This window comes from Penicillium bovifimosum (assembly GCF_028826915.1).
Source record: "Penicillium bovifimosum strain IBT 22155 chromosome Unknown utg000002l_segment0_segment0, whole genome shotgun sequence".
Lineage (NCBI taxonomy): Eukaryota > Fungi > Ascomycota > Eurotiomycetes > Eurotiales > Aspergillaceae > Penicillium > Penicillium bovifimosum.
In genome coordinates, this window is record NW_026622711.1 from 4,758,605 (window position 1) to 4,781,056 (window position 22,452).

General features: G+C 52.0%; 11 protein-coding genes across 11 annotated transcripts; 5 read left to right on the plus strand and 6 right to left on the minus strand.

Moving 5' to 3' along the window:
* Positions 1–225: 225 nt before the first annotated feature.
* Positions 226–956, plus strand: N7515_002996 (5-formyltetrahydrofolate cyclo-ligase; the record flags this gene model as incomplete). Its single annotated transcript, XM_056663740.1, has 3 exons — positions 226–313; positions 364–789; positions 841–956. The coding sequence occupies 3 exons, from the start codon at positions 226–228 to the stop codon at positions 954–956; spliced, it is 630 nt and encodes a 209-aa protein (XP_056525853.1).
* A 33-nt stretch (positions 957–989) lies between these two features.
* N7515_002997 (small nuclear ribonucleoprotein E) lies at positions 990–1,373 on the minus strand (the record flags this gene model as incomplete). Its single annotated transcript, XM_056663741.1, has 3 exons — positions 990–1,039; positions 1,102–1,192; positions 1,251–1,373. The coding sequence occupies 3 exons, from the start codon at positions 1,371–1,373 to the stop codon at positions 990–992; spliced, it is 264 nt and encodes an 87-aa protein (XP_056525854.1).
* A 224-nt stretch (positions 1,374–1,597) lies between these two features.
* N7515_002998 (mRNA transport regulator MTR10) lies at positions 1,598–4,795 on the plus strand (the record flags this gene model as incomplete). Its single annotated transcript, XM_056663742.1, has 6 exons — positions 1,598–1,723; positions 1,785–1,877; positions 1,925–2,197; positions 2,253–2,343; positions 2,404–4,641; positions 4,707–4,795. The coding sequence occupies 6 exons, from the start codon at positions 1,598–1,600 to the stop codon at positions 4,793–4,795; spliced, it is 2,910 nt and encodes a 969-aa protein (XP_056525855.1).
* A 1,060-nt stretch (positions 4,796–5,855) lies between these two features.
* On the plus strand, positions 5,856–8,180 carry N7515_002999 (putative C2H2 finger domain protein; the record flags this gene model as incomplete). The annotated part of the gene is made up of 1 exon (XM_056663743.1): positions 5,856–8,180. One exon carries the CDS (start codon positions 5,856–5,858, stop codon positions 8,178–8,180), a length of 2,325 nt encoding a protein of 774 aa, XP_056525856.1.
* A 389-nt stretch (positions 8,181–8,569) lies between these two features.
* Positions 8,570–9,243, plus strand: N7515_003000 (uncharacterized protein; the record flags this gene model as incomplete). Its single annotated transcript, XM_056663744.1, has 4 exons — positions 8,570–8,744; positions 8,869–9,009; positions 9,071–9,163; positions 9,215–9,243. The coding sequence occupies 4 exons, from the start codon at positions 8,570–8,572 to the stop codon at positions 9,241–9,243; spliced, it is 438 nt and encodes a 145-aa protein (XP_056525857.1).
* Positions 9,244–9,457: 214 nt separating this feature from the next.
* N7515_003001 (uncharacterized protein) lies at positions 9,458–9,985 on the minus strand (the record flags this gene model as incomplete). Its single annotated transcript, XM_056663745.1, has 1 exon — positions 9,458–9,985. The coding sequence occupies one exon, from the start codon at positions 9,983–9,985 to the stop codon at positions 9,458–9,460; it is 528 nt and encodes a 175-aa protein (XP_056525858.1).
* Positions 9,986–10,519: 534 nt separating this feature from the next.
* Positions 10,520–12,734, minus strand: N7515_003002 (M3 family metallopeptidase; the record flags this gene model as incomplete). The annotated part of the gene is made up of 2 exons (XM_056663746.1): positions 10,520–10,712; positions 10,780–12,734. The coding sequence occupies 2 exons, from the start codon at positions 12,732–12,734 to the stop codon at positions 10,520–10,522; spliced, it is 2,148 nt and encodes a 715-aa protein (XP_056525859.1).
* A 1,100-nt stretch (positions 12,735–13,834) lies between these two features.
* On the minus strand, positions 13,835–15,255 carry N7515_003003 (stearoyl-CoA 9-desaturase sdeA; the record flags this gene model as incomplete). Its single annotated transcript, XM_056663747.1, has 2 exons — positions 13,835–14,964; positions 15,018–15,255. 2 exons carry the CDS (start codon positions 15,253–15,255, stop codon positions 13,835–13,837), a joined length of 1,368 nt encoding a protein of 455 aa, XP_056525860.1.
* A 2,389-nt stretch (positions 15,256–17,644) lies between these two features.
* On the plus strand, positions 17,645–19,570 carry N7515_003004 (nucleobase:cation symporter-2 family protein; the record flags this gene model as incomplete). The annotated part of the gene is made up of 4 exons (XM_056663748.1): positions 17,645–17,736; positions 17,796–17,962; positions 18,013–18,192; positions 18,255–19,570. 4 exons carry the CDS (start codon positions 17,645–17,647, stop codon positions 19,568–19,570), a joined length of 1,755 nt encoding a protein of 584 aa, XP_056525861.1.
* Positions 19,571–19,846: 276 nt separating this feature from the next.
* N7515_003005 (uncharacterized protein) lies at positions 19,847–20,440 on the minus strand (the record flags this gene model as incomplete). The annotated part of the gene is made up of 1 exon (XM_056663749.1): positions 19,847–20,440. One exon carries the CDS (start codon positions 20,438–20,440, stop codon positions 19,847–19,849), a length of 594 nt encoding a protein of 197 aa, XP_056525862.1.
* A 237-nt stretch (positions 20,441–20,677) lies between these two features.
* N7515_003006 (MOSC domain protein) lies at positions 20,678–21,958 on the minus strand (the record flags this gene model as incomplete). Its single annotated transcript, XM_056663750.1, has 1 exon — positions 20,678–21,958. One exon carries the CDS (start codon positions 21,956–21,958, stop codon positions 20,678–20,680), a length of 1,281 nt encoding a protein of 426 aa, XP_056525863.1.
* Between the last annotated feature and the right edge of the window lie 494 nt (positions 21,959–22,452).

Here is a 22,452-nt window from a genome sequence, read left to right on the forward strand (position 1 = left end):
GTTCTATAGTGTAGTGGTTATCACTGTGGTTTTTGAAATTACCCGTCTGGGCGATTTAAAGTACCACAAACCCCGGTTCGAACCCGGGTAGGACCTTCCTTTTTTCCTCCTCTTTTTTTGTCGGCGTCTAATTTTTAAATTGACTTACATACACTACCTCGGCGGATCGCATCCCTCAATTTCTTCTCCCAGAATAACTACCACTGTACCACGTATCTGGACAGAATGGCGTTTCAAACCGCAAAACGTGACTTGCGCAGGAGGATGCGCTCAACCCTGCAGGCGTTGTCGGCAACAGCAATAAGTCAACAATGTCAGCTTGGCTTCTCGCCTTTGGGTATTGCTCGTACTAACCCGACTCAGCCAGTGCTGCTACAACCAAATTCCTGTCACTGGCCGAGTACCAGAATGCGAAGAACATCGCCGTATACTTGTCTATGCCAAGTGGGGAACTCTCAACAACGGGGATCGTAAAGGATGCTCTAGAGCAGGGAAAGAATGTCTACATCCCATATATTCACACGCAGGAGAAAACATCCGTCATGGACATGTTCGCACTCGGATCCTTGACCGAGTTCGAGTCATTACAGCCGGACAAATGGGGAATCCCATCTTTCCTATCTACCCAAATTGAAGGCCGCCAGAACGCAATGGAACAGGGATTGGATCTTATCGTGATGCCAGGCATGGCCTTTGATCACGAATTCCGACGACTCGGTCATGGTAAAGGATATTATGATCATTTCCTAACGCGATACTCGAATTTGACCCGCAAAATGCCATTCCTTGGTAAGTAATCCCAGAAACAATCCGTATATCCCCGACTGAACTCCATGGCAGTTGCCCTTTCCCTCCAAGACCAATTGCTCGCCGAGGAGATTCCCGTGGTGGAGCATGACTGGCTGATAGATGCGATCGTGGTTGGTGATGGTCGATACCTGGACCGCAGGGTGTAGCGCAAATCGAAATAGAAAAGGTAGAGCGAAATTTCAAACGGCCTGGATGAGAGAGACATTGTCTCCCTTGAGAAGGACCTGGCCTGTTGTTCGGATAGTTAGTTCCGTGTTCTCGTGGGATTCCGCGGCCAGTAGAATATCATACCTAATGGCCGGCGCTTCTCGACCTCTGTCTTGGTTGCCAGGCGCACTTCCACAGCATCGTCGATGACCAAATTCATAAACTCATCGAAACCCTATCACCGCATTAGCTCCAATGACAACTCAACCGGAAGCACGTAAAGAAACACATACACGAATCTTCCCCTCGATCCGGAAAGCGAGCTGCTCATACAGCCAAATTGAGACAGTGCTGCGCTTCTGCAGTAGACTGAAAATGTAGTGGATCGGAGCCAACAATGTCTTGCGGCCAGCCATGATGTGAGGTTATGTCGGAGATGATAGCTGTTACGGGGAAACAAGGCGAAGAAAGCTCTGGCGGGCCTGGAGGTCGTCCCGTGATTTGATTACCGTAATACGGTTATCTCGTCACGGCCACCATCCCACCTTCAACTCGCTCCCCCCTCTTCAGCGCCGTCCCCGTCAGATGCTGATACATTCTTTGCTATTTTGCTGAGCCTTGATTAATTGATTAATTGAATATGGCCAGCAAGGATGCCGGGCAGGCATTTGCCCCGGTCCTGGCGGCCGTCGCGACAATGCAAGGCAATGTGTCAAGGTCCGAGAAGACTCAAGCCCATGAATTCCTCGAGAAGTTCCAGAAATCAGTAAGATACTTGTGGTTAGGAATTGAGGGGCACATTTTGCTAATCTCGAATGCGCCTGCAGATTGAGGCCTGGACAACCACCCATGCTTTATTACAGTCCCCCGATGTGCCGGTTGAAGCCAAACTGTTCGCCGCGACTACACTGAAAGGAAAGGTAAGGGTACTCCATGTGCATCGTTGTGGTCTTTTCTGATTGCGCAGATTACTTTTGACCTTGACCAACTTCCTCCGGATTCGCTATTGGCCCTACGAGACTCAGTCCTGAACCTTTTGGTGGCATTTGCACCTGGCCCGCGCCCGATCCAGACCCAACTATGTGTATGCTTGGCCAGTTTGGCGATTCAGATGGTAGCATGGAAAGATGTTCTGGCAACCGTCGGAGCAGCTTTGGGAAGCAGCGCGGGAGACTGTGTGCTAGAATTCTTGAAGATCTTGCCCGAGGAAGTGACCGAAGGTCGCAAGATCAATCTCAGCGTATGTTTATATACGCCGGTCGACAAAAATCAGGCTTTGCTGACTTGTACTAAAGGAAGACGAGTTGCTTTCGAGAACCAAGGAGTTGCTGGAAGACAATGCCGAGCAGGTCCTGCAGCTGATGATTCAGTATTCCCAGTCATCTCGTATGTATTCGACCTCTAAGTCTGGAAGTTGAGTTTGAGCACAAAATTGACTTTCGATAGCTACCGCCGCCACGAATCCCCGCCTTCTCGATTGCATTACCTCGTGGCTACGTGAAATTCCCGCCGCCAAAGTCGTGGAGTCCCCTCTCATGGACGTCATCCTCAAGGCATTGGATAACGATGTATCTTTTGAATCTGGTGTCGATTGCATTTGCACGCTCTATCGCGACACGAAGGATGTGGATGAGTCGCTGCCCGTCATTCAAGCCCTTTACCCACGATTGATGGCACTCCGCCCAAAGATTGCCGAAACAGCAGAGTCCGAAGATTTGGAAGCTTTCAAGGGCGTCACAAGAATGTTTGCAGAGGCTGGTGAAGCCTGGGTTGTTCTTGTTGCACGTTTGCCTGACGAGTTCCGGGGTCTCGTCGAGGCGCTTCTTGAATGTTGTGCGCGGGACTGGGAGCGCGACGCAGTGTCACTGACCTTCATCTTCTGGTATGAACTGAAGCAATACATTACCCTGGACCGATACACGGATGCCCGAGTCAACTTCCAGGCCATCTTTTCCCAACTGGTGGACATCATGGTGAAACACCTGGAGTTCCCCAGCCCGGAAGAAGGCGAAGCAGATTTGTTTGGTGGAGACCGCGAGCAGGAAGAGAAATTCCGTCAGTTCCGCCATGCGATGGGTGATGTCCTCAAGGACTGCTGTGCTGTTGTGGGTGTGAACGACTGTCTTGGTAAGATTTACCAATTGATCCAACAGTGGGTTGCCAAGTACGCCTCGCAGGCGAGCAATGAGCATGTTCCTCATTGGCAGGAGTTGGAGGCCCCTCTGTTCGGTCTCCGCGCAATGGGTCGTATGGTGGACCCAGAAGAGAGCACCATTCTTGGGCAATTGGTTCCTTTGATCGTTCAGATTCCTGATCAGGAAAAGGTACGATTCCAGGCGATCATGGCGCTGGCTCGCTACACGGAGTGGACTGCTCTCCACCCCGAAACATTGGAAGCCCAGCTCAACTATGTGATTTCCGGTTTCCACCATTCTTCTCAAGAAGTTGTGCAGGCCTCTGCTCTTGCTTTCAAGTTTTTGGGAACCGACTGCCAGAAACTCCTTGGTGGCCATATCGCTCAGCTTCATACCTTCTTTGAGTCCGTCCTTGACAAGCTGAAGCCCGCTAGCCAGGAGGAAATTACTGAAGGTGTTGCCGCTGTTGTTTCCGTGCAGCCTCTTGAGAAAATCTACGATTCCTTGAAGATGTTCTGCGATCCGATCATGGCCCGAATCATGAACCTTGCCAACAATGCACAGGACGAAGAAGGACAGCGCGCGGTGGCTGATCACTTGCAGCTGATTACCATATTTGTACAGGTTGTTACTCCCATCGTCGCACCGGGAGAAGAAAACCCTGCTGTGAAATACTGCGGGGAGGTTCTGCCTATCATGACCACCATTGTCATGAACTTTACATCCTCCACGCCCATTCTCGAGCGAGTGTGTCGATGCTGGCGGTACATGATTATCTCGTACCGCACTGGCATGATTCCTCTTCTGCCTACTCTGGCGGAAAGTATTGCCAATGGCTTCCAGGCCTCGCGAGAGGGTTGTTTCCTTTGGGCTACGGATGCAGTCGTGCGCGAGTTCTCTGACGGTGCGGATTATGTGGACCAGGCCACCAGCGATGCCGTTTACCAGTTCTATGAACAACAAGCCATTGCTTTCCTGCGTATCCTGAATGACCTCCCCCCACAGAATCTGCCCGATGTGATTGAAGACTTCTTCCGCCTGTCCTCCGATGCCGTTCGATACTACCCCAAAAAGTGCATCAGCTCGTCTCTTGCCGTTCCTATCTTCTCTGCAGCGCTCAGTGCTCTCACACTTCAACAAGTCGACCCTCTTATCGCCACGCTTCACTATTACCGGGACCTGTTCAGCTTTGCATTTGACAAGCCTATGGTCTCTGAGTTTACCAGCCCCGAAGGCCAGCCTTACGTTACCCCTCCCGAGGTTCGCGAGGCTGTCAAGGCCTTGATCATGTCGCAAGGCCAGCCTTTGACGCAGCGTGTGTTGACTGGCATGATGTTCACTTTCCCCGGTGACTGCTTCCCTGATGCTTCGGGTGTCATGATGACAATGTTCGAACTGCTCCCTCACGAAACCGGCGCGTGGCTGCAGACTACCCTGCAGATGCTGCCGAGTGGCTCTATCAAGCAGGGAGAGGCCGAGCGACTGCTGAAGAATCTCTCCGATAAAGTACAGTCAGGAGAAACTCGCAAGATCCGTACTCTACTCCAAGGTCCGTTAAACTATGCCTTACCCCTCCTTTCTCATCCCCATTACCTTGTCTAACATCTTTTTTAGACTTCACCAATTCGTATCGCCGACGAAACGTGGCCCCGCGTGATGGCCTTGGCCGTCTCGAGGCCACCCGGTTCCGATTCAGCGGATGAGATTCTCACTGTACATTTATCTTCTCCGTGCTGACCAGCACCTTTTTTATTTCCTGAAAGAAACCACGGGAGCATTTGCACATCCAGGTGTTTATCCTTTGCTATGACGCGCCCTGTGATATACGATATGGCGCGAGATCGGTCTCGTGATGAATTATGATCTGCCGGTGCGCCGGCCTGACCAGAAGGATCTGGCTTCACGATTGCCATTCGGGGTTATTTGTATGAGCTCGACCTGGGTTCGGTAGACCACATTCATACAGTCGCAACTCATCTGCACCGAGACGTGTCTCTGGCGCACTCTCTGTGTGCAGGCACATGAATACGAGCAATGAATCTATTGAGAATCTATTTTCTACCTGTAATTGTATATTCCTTGTCAATCGGCTGCCCTATCCTGGTATTTTTGAGGCAGCTCGAAGGAGTTTAGCTGTAAGAAAGTCGGGGAACGTGACCAGGAAGCCTTTGCATAAGGATAGCCGCCTAGCTATCGCTTTAGACCTCTGCTGCCTGCATCATTGAGATTGTTTCTTTATCCCTTAGTTTTGACGCAGTACTGTCTATCTAGGAAAGCAGAAGTCATCTGTCGAAATTAGCCGCTCACAATCACATATACCTACAGGGGTGATTAGTAGCCAGAAACAACCTAATAGTTACTAGCAGCATATATTCCACTATGCTAGGGCACCGAGTCTGATTGTGTTTTGAGAGACGGATATATAATGCGAACTGCTATACTCTGTGGTATATGATATACACCTAAACCAAGTATATTCCTGAGATTGTTGTACTGTGTAGTACTTACTGGTAGTACCTAACCTGGACAAACCTTGGAAGTAGAATCTCACCAATCGAGTCTTGAGATCTCCGTCATGACCCCACCGAGACCTCCGCACTTCCCCCAGACACTCTCCGAATCCGATTTTGCGCTTCATCTTTACCTAGCTAAATCATTTCTCTTCTCTAAACGAACTTCCTCGAGCCTTCCGACGTATTTATATCTACGGCATTCCCGATTTTCCACACGTGCACAAGCTCCCCCCTATGCCATGGCATGAAAATGGAGACCGACGGTCAACCCTCGAAGAGACGGCGACGCAGTCGCAAAGTCCTCTCCGATCGCAAGTTTGAATGCACATTTGAAGGCTGTGGGAAGAGCTACTCTCGCGCCGAACACCTGAGTCGCCATGCGCTCAACCATACCCCAAAGCAAATCTATCGTTGCGACTTTCCCAACTGCTACCGATCCTTCGTGCGACAGGACCTCTGCACTCGTCACCGTGAACGTCACACCACCAGCGGCTCCCAACTCCAGAAACGAGATCATTTCACCGACAATGAAACGAAGACTTCCCCTCCTCCGTCGCCTGCCATCACCGCGCCGGAGTACTTTGTTGGCTCCGAGGAGCCCAAGTTCCCGGTGACAACCTATCCAATTGCGACAAGTGTGGAAAGCAATGAGATGCCAGTGGCGCAATACCAGGAATTTCCACCGGTGCTGGACCAACCTGACAATCTCATCGATCTCGATTCTATGTCTTACCCGATCTTTGGCGGGGAAACCTACAACCGATCGCCATTTGCGATGGCAGACGATTTTGCAGCGTGGCTGTTCAGCGAGCCACTTGCGCCGTTGGGCTATGGCATGGTCCCAATGGTCCATAATCAATTTTATATGAACGAGCCTGCATATAGCAATGACTTTTGCTCGGTCGTCCCGCAGCATCCGATGAGTGTGACGAGTATCTTGGACTCGGGGGCGCCACCGGCTATTATATCCGAAGAAAAGCGACAAGAACTGCTGCGCTTGATGTCAACCAGATTCAACGAGGCGGCGTATGCAGCCGGTGCTAAACGCAAAGATGCGTTGATGGACGGAGATTTAAATCACGACCGACATGTCATGAGCTTGCGCATGATGCAGACGTACATTGGCTCCTACTGGTACCATTTCCATGCACAACTTCCGATCTTGCATCAGCCGACATTTGCCGCCGATCGGACCCCGAATCTATTATTGCTAGCGATTATGGCGATTGGTGCGGCAACTTTGGACAAGATTCACGGCCAGGAGGCTACAGAGGCAGCGTCTGAACTAGCCAGCTTCATTGCCTGGCATTTGCGGTGGGAAATCTTTATGGATGCCGATTTCCGCCCGCCAGCTAGACTCTGGGTCTTCCAGTCATTGTTGCTCCTGGAGGTCTACGAAAAGCTCTTTTCTACGCGCGCATTGCATGAACGTGCACATATTCATCACGACACGACGCTGACCCTCATGCGCCGAGGAAGTTCCTTAATCGGTAATTCTTCGTTTGACACCCCGGAAACTAGAGAAGAAGACGAGTCGTGGTCAACCTGGATCAAGGCGGAAGCGACCCGGCGGGTGGCATTTGCTGCCTTTGTATTGGATTCAACACATGCAACCATGTTCGGACACTCGGCCAAAATGGTAGCCCACGAACTGCGGCTACCATTACCCTGTGACGAGGCGTTGTGGGCTGCCACAAGCGCAGCCGAGGTCGCTCGGGTGCAATCCAGCTTGCAGTCGCATGGCGTGCGGCCAATTATGTTTTTGGACGGTCTCAAGCGTACACTCAACGGACAGCCCGTCCGGACAAATGCGTTCGGGCGAATCATCATCATGTCCGGCTTGCTGAGCGTTTGCTGGCATCTTAACCAGCGAGATCTGCAGATCAGCTCGCTCGGTGTCGGCCAGACGCTCGGGGGACGGGATAAATGGAGAACAGCACTGCTCCGGGCATTCGATAATTGGCGTCGCGACTTTGACGAGGCCCTGGGTCCTTCGACCAGCTCTGAGTCGCGCAACGTGCTCCACGGGCTGGCGCACATGGCTTCCCATGTCGACATAGCTGATCTGCAAATATATGCTGGTGCCGGCAGGTTGATGGGCCGGTCTATCACAGCGCGCGACTACTCCGCGGCACGAGAGAAGACAGAGAAATGGGCGACCAAGGCGTCGGCACGGGATGCCACGTTCTACGCGCTCAAGTTCTTGTCCTCGTGTTTCTCAGACCCGAATACCCCGCCAGGGGAGTATGCCGCGCGCGATGACTACCTGCTCCATCGACCGTGGGTGATGTACTTCGCAGCACTGGTGGTATGGACATATGGCTTTGCATTAGACGGACCTTTACGTCCTGCCCCTGTTCTCGCAACCGTGACCGACCGGGAGCGCGACATGCAGACGTTCTTGCATCGCATGGGCGAGATCCGAGAACCGCACGAATTGGAGGCCATGAGCGGGCGCAACGGGTGTCTTGGGCTGCTGATGATTCTCCGAGACTCCTTTGCCAGACCACGATGGGAGCTGCTGGGAGAGGCGGCACGGCTGCTGGACAGCTGTATCATGAAGCTGCAGTCATAACAATGTACTGTGTATGATCTGTTTATATATGTACCGCTGTTATTTAATCTTATCTGTATACCCTTGTGCCATTGTATGTGTACGGAGTGTATCTAAATACGGGGTAGCGTTGCCCTAACAACCACCGCCGATCCCACATCCAAGTTGTCCCTGCTCAAACTTGACCTTCCTACATTTTTGTTTCCCTTCAATCTCATCCAAATCATTCAAAATCATCCAAAAATGGTGAGTTGGAATTCCTGTTGACAGACTTCTTATTCAAGCCCGTCCAACCACAATCTCCCCTTTCCCGCCTTCGTTAACCGACAGCCCCTTGAATCTTCCCCCCCCTTCATGCGTCAACTGTACCACCAATTCTCCATCGAACACTTTGACTGTCCATCTGCATTATGGCTAATATCCACGATCAGGCCTCTACAAACTACAAAGAAGCGTTCTCGCTCTTCGACCGTCGTGGCACCGGCCGTGTCGCCGGTGACCTCCTCGGTGACCTCCTCCGCGCCTGTGGTCAGAACCCCACGTTGGCTGAGATCGCGGACTTGGAGAAGTCTGTCGGTGGTGACTGTATGTTTTTCTTTTCCCTTCTAAATTCTTGTCATTGCTTGCGATCGCTTGACTGGTCGATGCGATCGCATGTCGCTATCCGGTATGAGGGGAACACCGCGGCTAACTCTTTGCGTGTGTCTAGTTGACTTCGACTCCTTCCTGAAGGTCCTCAATCGTCCCGGTGGTTTCCGCGAGCCCGGTGAGCCGGAGGAGTACTGTCGTGGATTCCAGGTCTTTGATAAGGATATGACTGGGTTTATTGGTGTTGGACAGCTGCGTTACAGTATGTTATGCTCTCGTGCGATGGGATAGGAGGCGAGCAGGATACTGACGGATGTTCATAGTCCTCACGAATCTCGGCGAGAAGATGTCCGATGAAGAGGTCGATGAGCTGCTCAAGGCTGTGGACACTAGCTCCGGCGAGATTAACTACACAGGTATGTTTGTCGTATATACTTGATCATGCCACTTGCTAACTGCTGTTACAGATCTTGTCCGTACCATCCTCGCCAACTAATACCCCGATATGATTTACGTTCGACATGGAAATGGCTAGGGATTGAAATTCGGCGCGTTGGAGAACCTTCGTCTTGTATGTTTTTATTATCAAGCTGTATTTTTCTTTTTGGATTCTGGGGCTATAGCCTTATTGCGTAGAATGTACATGTCTTACATTCCACCATCCAGCATTATGTCTTAAGGTATCCCACTGACTGCGTATGAACGTACATCTAAACAACCCACTCCCTCCACTCCCCTTCCCCAACCCCCTCACCCCCCATCTTCTCCGTCCCAACAACAGCCCCAGGAAGAAGATAAACAGCCGGCGGCCGTTCCTCCTCTCCCTCCTGTTCATTCTCATTCCCAACAGACCCCCAATGCACCCGATCCAAATAATACCCGATCACAACCCTGCACCGCCCACACCGTAGTAGAAGCCTCTTCTCAATCCCGTCTTCGCGCCGGATTACCGTCGCCCGTCGGTCCGGGACCGTGGTTGCTAGTAATAGTGTCGTGTGCGACGAGGCTCGTGATTTCCTGCCATTGCCGGCTTCTTTCTCTAGAGAGGCTTCTGGTGTATCCGTATCTGGGTCTGCGTCTGTGTCTGCTGAGTGGTTGCGCTCCAATGGCAGGATCAGGGCTTTGTCTTTGCCTTCGCCAGTGCGCCGGGGAAGGGTGTCGATTTTGCGCGTCGTTGCTAGGAGGAGGTGGTTGCAGAAGCGGCAGTGTTGGGTTTGGATTGGGAGGCGTTCGGTCATTTTGGTTGGTATTCCTTCCCTTATGTGGGAGTAATGTGGTTGGTATTTGAGTTGAGGACTCAGTCACTCAGGAGAGCTGTGCTCGTTAAAGTGGTTTGCTGTGTTGGGGATGCGCCTGGAAGCTTTCGTTAGTCTGCAGTTTCGGTTTGGGGTATGCTTCTCCTGCGCCTATCTCAGGTAGATACTTACAGAGCCAGAGGATAGAATCGTAAGTGTTTTATTCGTGAAGTCGTATGTGTGGATTTCAAGCTTGATATAGTTGCGAGGAAAAAGAGAGCTGCTACTTTGCGGAGAATTGCAGAATATAAAGGCGGTGGGCTTATCAGTATCCACAACGTTCATGACATCGACGGCGGTGGTTTGTAGGGTCAAATAGCTATTAGTGTCTTCTCAATGTACATACGGTAATCACAGGAATGTATTTCATTCAATTCATTGTATTTGTGAGTGGTGAGTGCCATAACTCTTGTATGATATAGAGGGATAGTATAGAACCGCTAATGAGCTTCTAAAGCTTTATGGTTGAGCATCACCCTATGCCAGTCCCAGCTCCTTATAGAATGCATCGGTCTGAGGCTCACGGCCCAAGAACGCGGTCAGAGTCTCCATCTCATCCTGGCTGCCACCCTTCTCCAGAACCTGGTACCGGTAGCGACGGCCAGCAGCCTTGTTCATGGGGTCGTCCTTGAAGACGGAGTAGAACATGTCGGTGGAGTAGACTTGGGAGCTGCAGAGCAAAGATAATGATTAGTATGGTATCATAACCACCCAGGCAAGGCCCATCTAGAACTTACCTCAGATATCCGTAGTAACCAGCATCGTAACCACCGATCAAGTGTCCAAAAGTCGCCTCTCCGTGACCCCACTCGCTGCCAGCGCCCAGAGCTTCCGGTCCATCCATTTGCGTAATCTCCTGGCGGAGACGGTTGTACGTGGCTGACAGAGGGAGAGCCTCAATGTCGGCATGGGTCTTGGGCTCGTGCACAGTCATATCGAAGATACCGAAGTGCAGCTGGCGCAGATTGAACAAGGCATCGTTGACGTGCTTGGTGCGGATCAGGTTCTCGATCACGTCGTCAGGGATACGCTCTGATGGAGTGCTGGTGGTGGCCTTGCCCTCCTGGGCCTCTTGCCAGCTAGCCAGGTACTCGGGAGAGAGGCTTGAGTAGTGTCGGCTCAGAGAGCGAAGTTGCGAGGGGGTCCAGCACCAGTTCTCCAGCATCTGACTGGGTGCCTCGACGAAGTCCCGCACGGTGTTGGTACCGTGGAAACGGGAGTAGGTGGTCCGGGACACCAAGTCGTGGATGCCGTGGCCCAGTTCGTGGAAGAGAGTCACGACCTCGTCGTGCTTCAGCAGACTGGGCTTCTTGGGCTGGGGCTTGGTGAAGTTGCACACCAGTGCGGTAGCAGGGAATCGACGGTTACCGTCCTTGTCGACGAAACCGGGCTGTAGGTTGAAGTTGGCGGCATGGCCATACTTGCCCTCGCGAGGGAACAGATCCAGATACAAGTATCCAACGAAGCCACTGCCCTCGCCTTCGTCATTCCACACGCTGAATACCTGGACATCCTCGTGCCAGACAATATCATTGCCCTGGCCAGTGGGGGCGATAGCTGCCCGGTCCTCGCCAATGATCTCAACAAACTCCAGACCAAACAGCTCCTCAAAGATCTTCAACATGCCCTGAATGGTTGTCTGCAAGGGGAACCACTCAGCAATCAGCTGCTGGTCAAGAGAGTAATCCTTCTCGAGCATAAGACGGTCATAGAACCGGTGATCCCACAGATAGTAGCGGCCATCGGCCGTGGGGTCTGTGGCGTTCTTCAGCTCCAACAACTTGTGGGCCTCCTTTCGGCCACCAGAGGTCAGCCTGTCGCGAAGATCACCCAAGAACTTGTCGACAGTCTCAGGAGTCTTGGCCATCTTGTCCTCGATACGGAAGGCGGCGTGGTTGGGGTAGCCAAGAAGACGGGCAGCCTCATCACGAAGCACAATAGATTCCCGGAACAGCGGCACGTTCTGGTTGCACTTGTTCTCGTTGGCGATCATGACCTGCTTTCGAACCTCGGGATCGGTGGCGTACTTCATAGTGGGGAAGAGGTCAGGGTACTTGAATGACAGCCAAAGCTTGCCGTCATTCTCGCCCTCACCCTTCTTGAGTCCGTCCAGGACATCCTTGGGCACACCCGCCAACTGCTCGGGGGTAAACCAAATACCGCCGTTCTCCTCGTTCAAGTTCTTCTGGAACTCAATGCTTAGCTGGCTCAACCGCTTCTTAATCTCCTTGAAGCGGGCCCGTTGGGGCCCAGCGGGTAGGCCGAGACCATTGCGGACAAAATCCTTGTGTTCCTTCTCCAGAAGACGGCGCGACTCGGGGTCGAGAGACTCGTTGCGGCGCAGCACTGCATCGACCAGATTAAAGATATCCTCGCGCATGACCGCCTCAATGAAGAACTCATCCATCAACTCTTCAGCCTTGGACGAAGCATCTCGCAGCTTTGAATCAGTTGAAACAGCCTGGTAGAAACCAAGAATGTGTGACTCTAGTGCCATCTCGTTGTCATTCTGGGCGAGGGGCCGGACAACGTTGGCAAAGGTCGCGTCATCCGGCTTGATCTCCGCCACCACCTTGTCCTGAATGGCTCGCGAGCTCTTGATCAAGCGCTCAGCATCAGCGACCACTGACTGAGGGGTTGCAGTGAAAGTAGGCGGGGCCTGGGGTGGCGTCCGGAGATGAGCGGGTGCCATGCTGGAGGTCGTCAATAGTCGTACAGGTACGTTGGTACGTATGTGGCCCAGCACAGATGATAGGCGGGCGGGGAGACGGAGGAAGGGCGCCACGATGAGGATGGCAAGGAGGGCGATGAGGAAGTGGAGACGAGCGGTGAAAGCAATAGTGGGCGGAATTGGAATTGCAGAGGTGGTGAATTGAGGGGAGAGGAGGATGAATTTGTCAGGTGATCTGAAGCTGTTTACTGTGTAGTTGCGGGGAGTCGGGACAGATAGCTATGAGTCTTGGCGCTGCCGAGGTCTTCCAGTATCACATCACCTGTGAAGGGTGCCCAGCTGTATTAATTGGACGTTGGTCAGAGATGGCCGATTCTAACAAAAGTCAATTTTAGTCAAATTTGAACAACCTTAAGTTCTCATATTCACCATCCATCTGATTGACGTTTTTACGTCGGATCGTTGCTCCGTCAAGTGGCGGCTTTCGCCTCTAGGTGCCTACATGCTGATAGCGAAGACCTAGCATATTTAAGTCCCTAGGATTGCCATTTAGAAGCTGTAGAACATGTACTAAAAGTGGGACAATGCCTGTGATCTATCTTCAAGTAGAAAATAGACGCAAATAGTTCTACACAACCCAGGAAACAGTCGATGGGAGCCTCCAGCTCCGGGTCAGGACACTCATAGGACAACTGATCGAGCCGTGTCCCGCTAAACATGTTTCCAAACCAGCCAAATTGCCAAAAGATTGGAGGTATGCATACAACCAGACAACATTTTGTAGTGCATGTACGGAGTACAAGGATGCTGTAAACTGTAAGTCCATACAATGCATTGTGAACTTGAAGGTTTGACATGTGATAGTCTTAGCGGGCCCGCACTTGAGTTTTCAAGTTCGACCAGGCAGCTGCCGACTCGAGATTCCTATGCACCTACAACTACAGTTGAAAACTGAAGGATCCAAATCAAGAGGTAAAAAGTTCGTTTCTAATTCATGAGAGATTACAGGTATCTATGAAGTGCGACATAGTCCGCTTTTGATGAGACATGGGAGGAAAAAGAGAAAACAATGAGAAACGCCAACACCGATGCAAGGCCAAAGATTGTCGTAAAAGTTCAGTTTAAGCCGCATCAGCAGTGGGGATGGGCTCGGGCATCTTGGTGACCTGCTGGCCAGCCCGGATGATGCGCTGGCCTGTCTCATCACGGACGTACTCGGAGTTTTCCTTCTGAGCACGCTTCCAGATCTCAACTTCACCACCGCCACGGATGACACCGACACGCATGGTGGAAAGCAGGTTGTGGGCACCGTTGGAGTGGTAGTAGACACCGCCGTTGAACATGGCGGTGGCGTCCTTGCCAAGACCAGACTTGATCATCGCCTTACCACCGGGGTGGTCCTTGATGAAATCGGTAACGTCGTGAACGACACCGGCGATGGAAATCAGACCACGGCCGTTCTTTGCCTGCTCAACATAGTCGTCCCACTCCATGACGGGAAGCTGGTCGAGAGGAGTACCCCAGTCGAGCTTGGCACGCTTCTGATCAATCTTCTTCTGCAGCTGCTGGACCCGACCCTTCTCGATCTCGTTGCTGCGGAATTGCTTCAGGTCGTAGGCGAGGCCGAGCTGCTTCCAGGCCCAGATGGTCCACTTGGTGGGGTCGTACTGGTGCCACTCGATGGCGTTGCGGTAATCGGAGGGGAACTCGTGGTGGAAGTTGTGGTATCCCTCACCGAGGGTGACGAGGGCGGTGATGACGTGATCACGGGGTGAGTTACGGTCATCGAAGGGCTGGTCACCCAGCCAGTGGGCAAGAGAGTTCACGCAGAAAGTGGCCTGCTGCACGAAGAAGATGCGCAGGATACCGGCGTACACGAAGCCACCGTACCAGTCACCCCAGCCGAGACCGGAGACCAGCATGGGCACAATCAAACCCATGCCGAGAACGACCTTGAGGTAGTTGCGGTGCTGCCAAACGACAACGGGGTCTTCGTTCAGATCAGTGATGTCGGTGCGACCGATACGCTTGGGGTTCTGCTTCATGATCATCCATCCCAGGTGCGAGTACAAGAGACCCTTGCGCACGGAGTACGGGTCCTTTTCGGTGTCGGTGTAACGGTGGTGAGCACGGTGGTCGCGAGCCCACCAGCGGATGGAACCTTCGACGGCACCGCCGCCAACCAGAGCAAGCCAGATGCGCAGAGGCAGAGTGGCGGAGTAGGAGCAGTGAGCCCACAGACGATGGTATCCTGGGAGAAGAGTCAGTCTTTGTTCGTGTCTCGTTCTTGTTGAGACTACTTACCCGCTGTGATTCCCAGTCCAGTGAAGAAGTAGTAGACCACGGCCCAGATGGCGGTCTTCAACTGCAGAGGCACCCAGAAAGCCTGGATACAACCTGACAGGGGCACGCCGAGAATGAGGACGACGTTGAGCCAGTTGACATGCTTGTACCAGTTCTGGCGTGTCATATGAGTGTCGGCGATGTGCACCTTCTTGGTGTCTGCCGCCCGCGGGCGTGTGGCGTCGACCTTCGACGACATGGTTGTAAGTGAGTTGTGTGTGGGAAGAGGTAGGAAATTCAACCCAGGAGGACCCAAAGGACTTTTATACTTGGGGCCCACTTGAGCGTTGGGAGGAGCCGGACCAGTGATCTACGGGATTTGGGGGATCACTGGGGGAGAGACGAATCAAATCAAAGCGATGATTAAATGTCACAAGATCCCGAGGCAAAAGAGAGTCTACTTTCGCGAAGAAAGAGAAGAAGTGCTGTTTATTGAGGTAGACCCCGATAGACTTTTACACTGCGTTTACTCGGCAGTGGCGTGGCCCAGCACTTTCTGGCGAATGTTGGGTCCAGCCAGCCCCAACGCTTTCATGCCTCAGGCATCAACAGGTATCTTCAGGCACCAGATACCCAATCAGAGCTCGATGGCAACTTACTCAGCATCCGGTCCGCCCTGGCCTGCCCAGAAGGAGATGGGATCCACCGAGGTTTGTTGGACCTCGGAATTTGTAGGGAATATCCCATTTCTTAACCAATCACCTCATGCTAAGATTACCTGAACAGGGCTGAGTGGCCAATTCACTCTTCCCTACAACTTACGATGTGCCTAATTCCTGACTTCATGCGAGAATACCCCGTCCCTAAGTTGTTGACCTCGGCGATCGTCCTATAATGAAATCATTCCATGAGTGTGCAATGAACATCATCCAACAATATCAATTTGCGAGAAGTGTATCGAAGCGTATCGAAGCGTATCGAAGCGTATCGAATTATGATGGAGTGTGGTTTTCGCCTGCGAACCTGATAATGGCTACCGAATTGCAAGTCATACCAATGACCCTGCTTGGTCCTGCGATCAAGCGGATCATGATTCCACCATGACCATGAGTCAGTGTCCAAGGGAGAGCCAGGAATGAGCTTGATGGCAAAAAGGGAATGCAATGTGAAGTCACAAGTCAATATGGGCGAGCGACGCGACCATCACACGGGTTATGCATATCATGGGTGAAGGAGTCGACAAGGGATGAGATGAAAGGATGGCACGATATGGCTGTAGCGAGCAAACTTGGGGAAATAGCACGGACGAGCAGCTGGCAATCGACGTGCATTTCTGTGACGCGCTTTCTTGAACACTGCGAAATTTCCCGAGGCTGGGAACATGTTTATCTCGACCATCAGAATGAATTTGTGTTCTTATCGCCATAGAGAATTGAGTTATGTCTACATCTCATGGCTGTCTGATAAGAATACTTAGAGGTCGGAGTGTTCCACCTGCTGAAGAAATCCCTACGGCGCCCTCCGACTGTCAAATATCAGATAAACCCCAGAAAGATAACAGACAATCTTGTTCCTTACGAGTTGTGGAGATGAAGTCCCCGGACTGTCGGGAACTATCTTACGCCTTTCCTATCTGGGCTGCCGCCGCTTTACGAGGACGCTCAGGCTCAAGATCACTGACATGGGAGTGTTAGGTCAATGTCGGCATGAGCATCTATTGCCCCCTATTGACACCGTCCAATGTTCCTGCAGATAGCTCGCAGTATGCTTTCCCATCATCCAGGTTGCGATGGTCTGGCGGCCATCCGCTAGCTACAACGGTTGTCCCATCTTCGGAGTCCGACTTCGGCTTCTGCTACAGCCCTATGCGGCTCAACTCAGTGATGGAAGCCACTTGGTCAGTATATACCTACAGATTCCATGTTTCGACAATTGTATGTCCAGGAACGTGTTGAGATTTGCGCAGTGAGCGAAAGCGGCAAGAGGCGGGCACTAAAATGGAAGGCAGAGTCCAGACCTTATCCCAGCCGATACATGCAGACAAGTGCGCAGACTGCTTATCCCCAGTATTCTACCAGTATGACGTCTCGCAGTGGTTCTGTTATCCGAATCTAAACAAATTTAGCAGTAGAAGTTCGTACTAAGGGTTGGTAAGGGGATGTCCGTCTATCGTACTCCATACATTCATTTGAGGCACAGACACTTGCGACAGCTGTTTCCTTATCTTAACTTACCCCACTTTCAACTTTGACCCATGGATGCAGCCTCGGCGGGTATTTTTGATTTGCTGGGTACTATTATGAGGACCTGATAAGATGGGGGACCTAACCATAACCAGTTAGGCCGCCAAGGGGGTTTATGCGATGCTCTTGCTAATTGCCCTAATCGCACTCCATGCACTCAGCAATCTGTCCGATAACACTTACATACCGCGTACCTTGTACAGCCGCCAGTTGGTTTATCGCGTGGATCCTCCACGTTTTAGTCATCTCCACCCCGAATCACTCCCGAACTTTAAGGGTTACCGATGATCGGGGCGTATTGGAGCTGTTTTTTAGTTTTTTTTTTCTTGAAACTTAAATAAAGTCTCCTCCCCGTGGCATTGAAGTCAATCTGTACATTCCAATTCTATTCGGACGTCTTTCAAGATGGACGGTCCAGATCAGATCGGTCCTGATCATACACCCAAGCGGACAATCACCGACAAGGTCCGATACGCGGTCAAAACTTTCACAACGCGGTATGGCTTCAATTCATGACTCATGAGTCAATGGCATGAACTTGACTGACGACCAACAGAGAGGGTTTATTAGGAGACTACGACTATGGATACCTTTTCATTCCCCGATTACCATTCACAAAGCGAGCCCGCAAATCAGCACCATTCTTCGGTCTCGATGATCGCGTGCCCGTCGTGCTCGCATTGATTCTGGGTCTGCAGCATGCGCTTGCAATGCTGGCTGGTGGTGAGTGCCAGATAGCTATATGAAATGCGAGCAGAGACTAAGAGCATCAGTGATTTCACCACCCATCTTGCTCGGCGGGGCGGCCGGTGCCAACTTCGGCGATGACCTTTACCAATACCTCGTCTCGACCTCTTTGATCGTATCCGGTTGCCTGAGTGCTATTCAGATGTTCCGCCTTCACATCAAGGGAACAAAATACTATATTGGAACTGGACTTCTCTCGGTTGTTGGTGAGAATCCCCGCAGCTTCGCATCCCCGCTTCCGATATCGTGTGCTAATTGGCTCATGCAGGTACATCCTTCTCAACGATCACAGTCGCCCAGGGCGCCTTCTCCCAAATGTATAAATCAGGCTACTGCCCTACCCTCGAAGATGGAACTAAGCTCCCCTGTCCAAGGGGCTACGGTGCCCTCCTCGGCACCTCGTGTCTCTGCGCCCTCCTCGAAATTGGCATGTCCTTCATGAGCAGCAAGATCCTTGCCCGCGTCTTCCCTCCGCTCGTCACCGGTCCCACCGTCCTCCTGATCGGTGCCTCGCTCATCAAATCCGCAATGCAAGATTGGGCCGGTGGCGCATCCTGCGGATTTGACCCCTCTGCCCGCGCAATGTGCCCTAGCCCCAGCGCCCCGCACCCTCTGCCATGGGGAAGCCCCGAGTTCATTGGTCTGGGTTTCCTTGTCTTCGTCACAATCATCATCTGCGAGAGATGGGGTCCTCCCATTCTCAAGAGTTGCTCTGTGATTGTTGGACTGCTGGTCGGCTCGATTGTCGCCGCGGCGTGCAACTATTTCGATAATTCTGGTATCGCTGCTGCACCTGTGGCCTCTTTCCCTTGGGTCAAAACCTTCCCGCTTTCGGTCTACCCTCCTCTGATTCTGCCCTTACTCGCGCTATATATCGTTATCATGATGGAGTCGATTGGTGATATCACGGCGACATGCGATGTCTCCCGACTCCAGGTCGAGGGAGCTACCTTCGATTCCCGGATTCAAGGCGGTGTTCTGGGCAACGGTATCACCTGTCTTTTGGCCGGTCTGATGACAATCAGTCCGATGTCCGTTTTCGCACAGAACAACGGTGTCATTGCGCTGACAAAGTGTGCCAACCGTACTGCTGGCTACTGCTGTTGCATGTTTCTGGTTATCATGGGAATCTTCTCCAAGTTTGCCGCTGCGCTGGTCGCAATCCCTAGCGCCGTTCTCGGTGGTATGACCGCTTTCCTGTTCAGTTCTGTGGCCGTCAGTGGTCTGCGCATCATTGGCACTGTTGATTTCACTCGCCGCAACCGTTTCATCCTCACGGCTAGTTTCGCGGTTGGCATGGGTGTCACACTCGTTCCCGAGTGGTTCGGCTACTTCTTCTCCTACAAGGGTGACAACCACGCCCTTGAGGGTCTAATTAATGCTGTTGACCTGGTCATGGAGAATGGTTTTGCAATTTGTGCGCTGGTCGGCATCTTCCTTAATCTCTTCATTCCGGACGAGCTTGATGATGATCTCGCTCCTGTTCTCGAGTCGAATGAGTCGGATGATTACCGTGTGGAGATGGATACCCAGCAGCAGTCGTCGACTACTAAGATGGAGCAGCCGGCTGGTCCGAGTGCTTGATTGGAAGGTTTTGTCATGTAAATATGGTGTTTGGAGTTGCATCTTGCCTTGTTTAGGGTCTTCCTCATATACATACAGGAGGTCCATCTAGGTGCCTTCACTGTTGCATGATTGCAATGCATATAATTAACAATACATTCAACAACAACGTCTTGTCTCCTACATCATTCCGTGTAATTTTAGTGCATTTCTACGGATATAGGAAATTCCTGACCGTTGCCCAGGTGGGGCCCACGTAAACCTTAGCATCCTAAGGCGCAAGGAGGCTTCATTTGGCTATGCACTAAAGGTATAGTCAAGCACCACCGACCCAAGCCAACAACGCCCGGTGAAACGCCAGTACAAAGAAGCTTTTCGCCACATAACAGCAGGACGAGGCTGCTCATTAGTACTAGCAGACCAACTATGCTCATTCCCAATCTCCATGCAATCCTTCTCCAACTCCCTAACATCACAGTGCACAAATCCCTCCTCAACGAGCACACCAAGCACCTCCAGTAGCCACGTACGACAAGTGATCCCCGGTATCGAGTTCAGAGTCTGATCATTGATCCTCATAAGCTCGTCCACCCGTGCATGTGCGGATGCGGGTATCGTCCCAATCTGAATCATCACACAGAGGAAATTCTCTGCGAAGATCCCGGCTGTAGCTTCGTGGCCGGGGATCCAGCCGCCGCCGATCCCCCGGACGTGGTATTTTGTTCCTACTGGTGTGGAGCCTGTCCCGTTGTGGAGGTAGAAGGCCCAGTGGAAGTCGTTTGGGAGGGGTGGGTCAGAGCGGAGGTAGAGGGCTATATGTAGGGTGTTTGGGGTGAGGCGGGCGAGGGTCTCGGCTTGTTTTGCTTTGATGCTGGCCCTGAGCTCGGACATTTTGACCTTTGGGCTTTGAGGGATGGGTCGATTCTCTTATCTGACTGAGGATGAATATGAGAGGGGTGTTGGGCAGTTGGGCAGGGAATTGGGAACAAAGCCTGCAAATATATGACAGGGATCATCAGGTGATTAGGGGGATATGAGACAGAAGAATGGCTGAAATAAATGAGCATAGACCCCAGGGGCTATGTTTCTACATCCAACTGCGTATCGTACATCATCCTGCTTTATTATCTATACACCCTCAACATTCTCCCCAGGAGCCAACATCTTAATATACTGATGCGGCCCAGTCTCAAGCACCTCAATAGCATCCCCAACCCTCACTACAAACTCCTCCTTCGAAGGAACAAGCTGCATGCCCAAGCAAGCATTAGTCCGATCACCGTCATCAATCCTCCGATATGATTTCAGCGTCCGATCTGGCTCAGCATCGTGCCTATCCCCTGACAGAGGATCAACATTAGGCAGCCGACACCGCACAGTCCGACAGGATGCGTGGATTTCTGTGTCGCCAATAGAAATTCGCTTCCAGTGATCCTCTGCAAAGGCAGTCGGTCCTTGAATGATGATGTTTGCACGAAACCGGCGGATGCTTAGTCGTGGGATTGCGTAGGAGCAGCGCGCTGCTACGTCCCGGTGACTGGCAATGTTGAGCAGGTGGATCGGATAGGCGTCTGCGAATGCTGTGTTCGGCTGGAAGCCTATGTCTTCTTTACGCGGTGCATTGCGAAAGATCTGCCGCGAATGGGGTGTGCTGGCGCGGAAGAGTGTGAGGGTGCCCGTTGACGGGTCAGAGCCCAGATATGCGTGTAAAGATGCTGGGAGCAGTTTTCCGTAGTCATAGGCTAGAGTCTTGTCTTTCCAGATCTTGACCGGGACCAGTGGGAACTCAGAGTCAGTAGGTGGAAACAGCGGCACTTGGAATGTGTGCTGTCTTTCAAGGATCCTGAGTGCCATGCCGGCCTTGATGGGCAGACCATGCCAGCCTGCTGGCGGTGTCCGTGGGTATGAAATTAGCATCACACCCTGCGATTTGACCTCCGTCAAGTCGGCATCGTAGTCTGGGGCAGACGGATCAGGAATCCAGATCTGAGGGTGAATCAACGCTAGGCGATTGAAGCCTGCATTCCGTAAGGTGCGAATATTCCATACATCATCGATATATTCGGCAAAGACGAACTGCCTATCGAATTCAAGCCCCGTGGGTACGACATTAGAAGTCTGCAGCTCCACAGCACCGCAAGATTTAAGCGGATAGCTGAACAATGCTTTCACGCGCCATGATGGGCGACCGTGAGTATCCTGGCCATTGGGGAGGCCGTGGCTGTACTTCGAATCGAACTCATCATCCAGATTGCTCTGGCCTGGTGGTAATCCCAGGCGGCGACATCCTTTGGGACGGCTTGGTGGTTTCAGTGATTTCAGACCAAAATACAGCACAGCCAGAAATGACAGGATGACAACCAAATCGACAGGGGAGTTGACTCCAAGGAGGATTTCGACTATGGACATGGAGACTCGAGGGAAGACTTGAAGTACAACTACCTAGGATATCGGTCAGATACTGTCATCGCTGGAAGCAGCAGGCGGTGGATAGTCATGTCCACCGCCCTTTGAAGGGGGGCGGCTGAGGTAACTGAGGTAGCTTACTCCGTAGTTATGCTGGCATTCAATGGCTACAGAGAGGCATACCTCGGCAATCCTTGGTCCAATTGGAAGTACTCTTTGTTACATTATTGTGATACGAGCTGGTCTCACCGTCTCTTCCCAAAGACTCAAGTCTCAACAGCTGAAGACACTCTGGTAGAATTGCCCTTATTAGCCTATATCGTTTCCTAGGAGGCTAGGAGCCGGGCGCAAGCCCTAGCAGGCTCAACGATAGCCCTGACAAGTAGGGAGCAACCATGGTATGAAGTGAGTCTTAGAGAGATATCTAGCTAGAATATAGCATACCTAAGAAACAATTCGCCAATACTCTGTACTGTGTACGACTGTACGTACAAAAC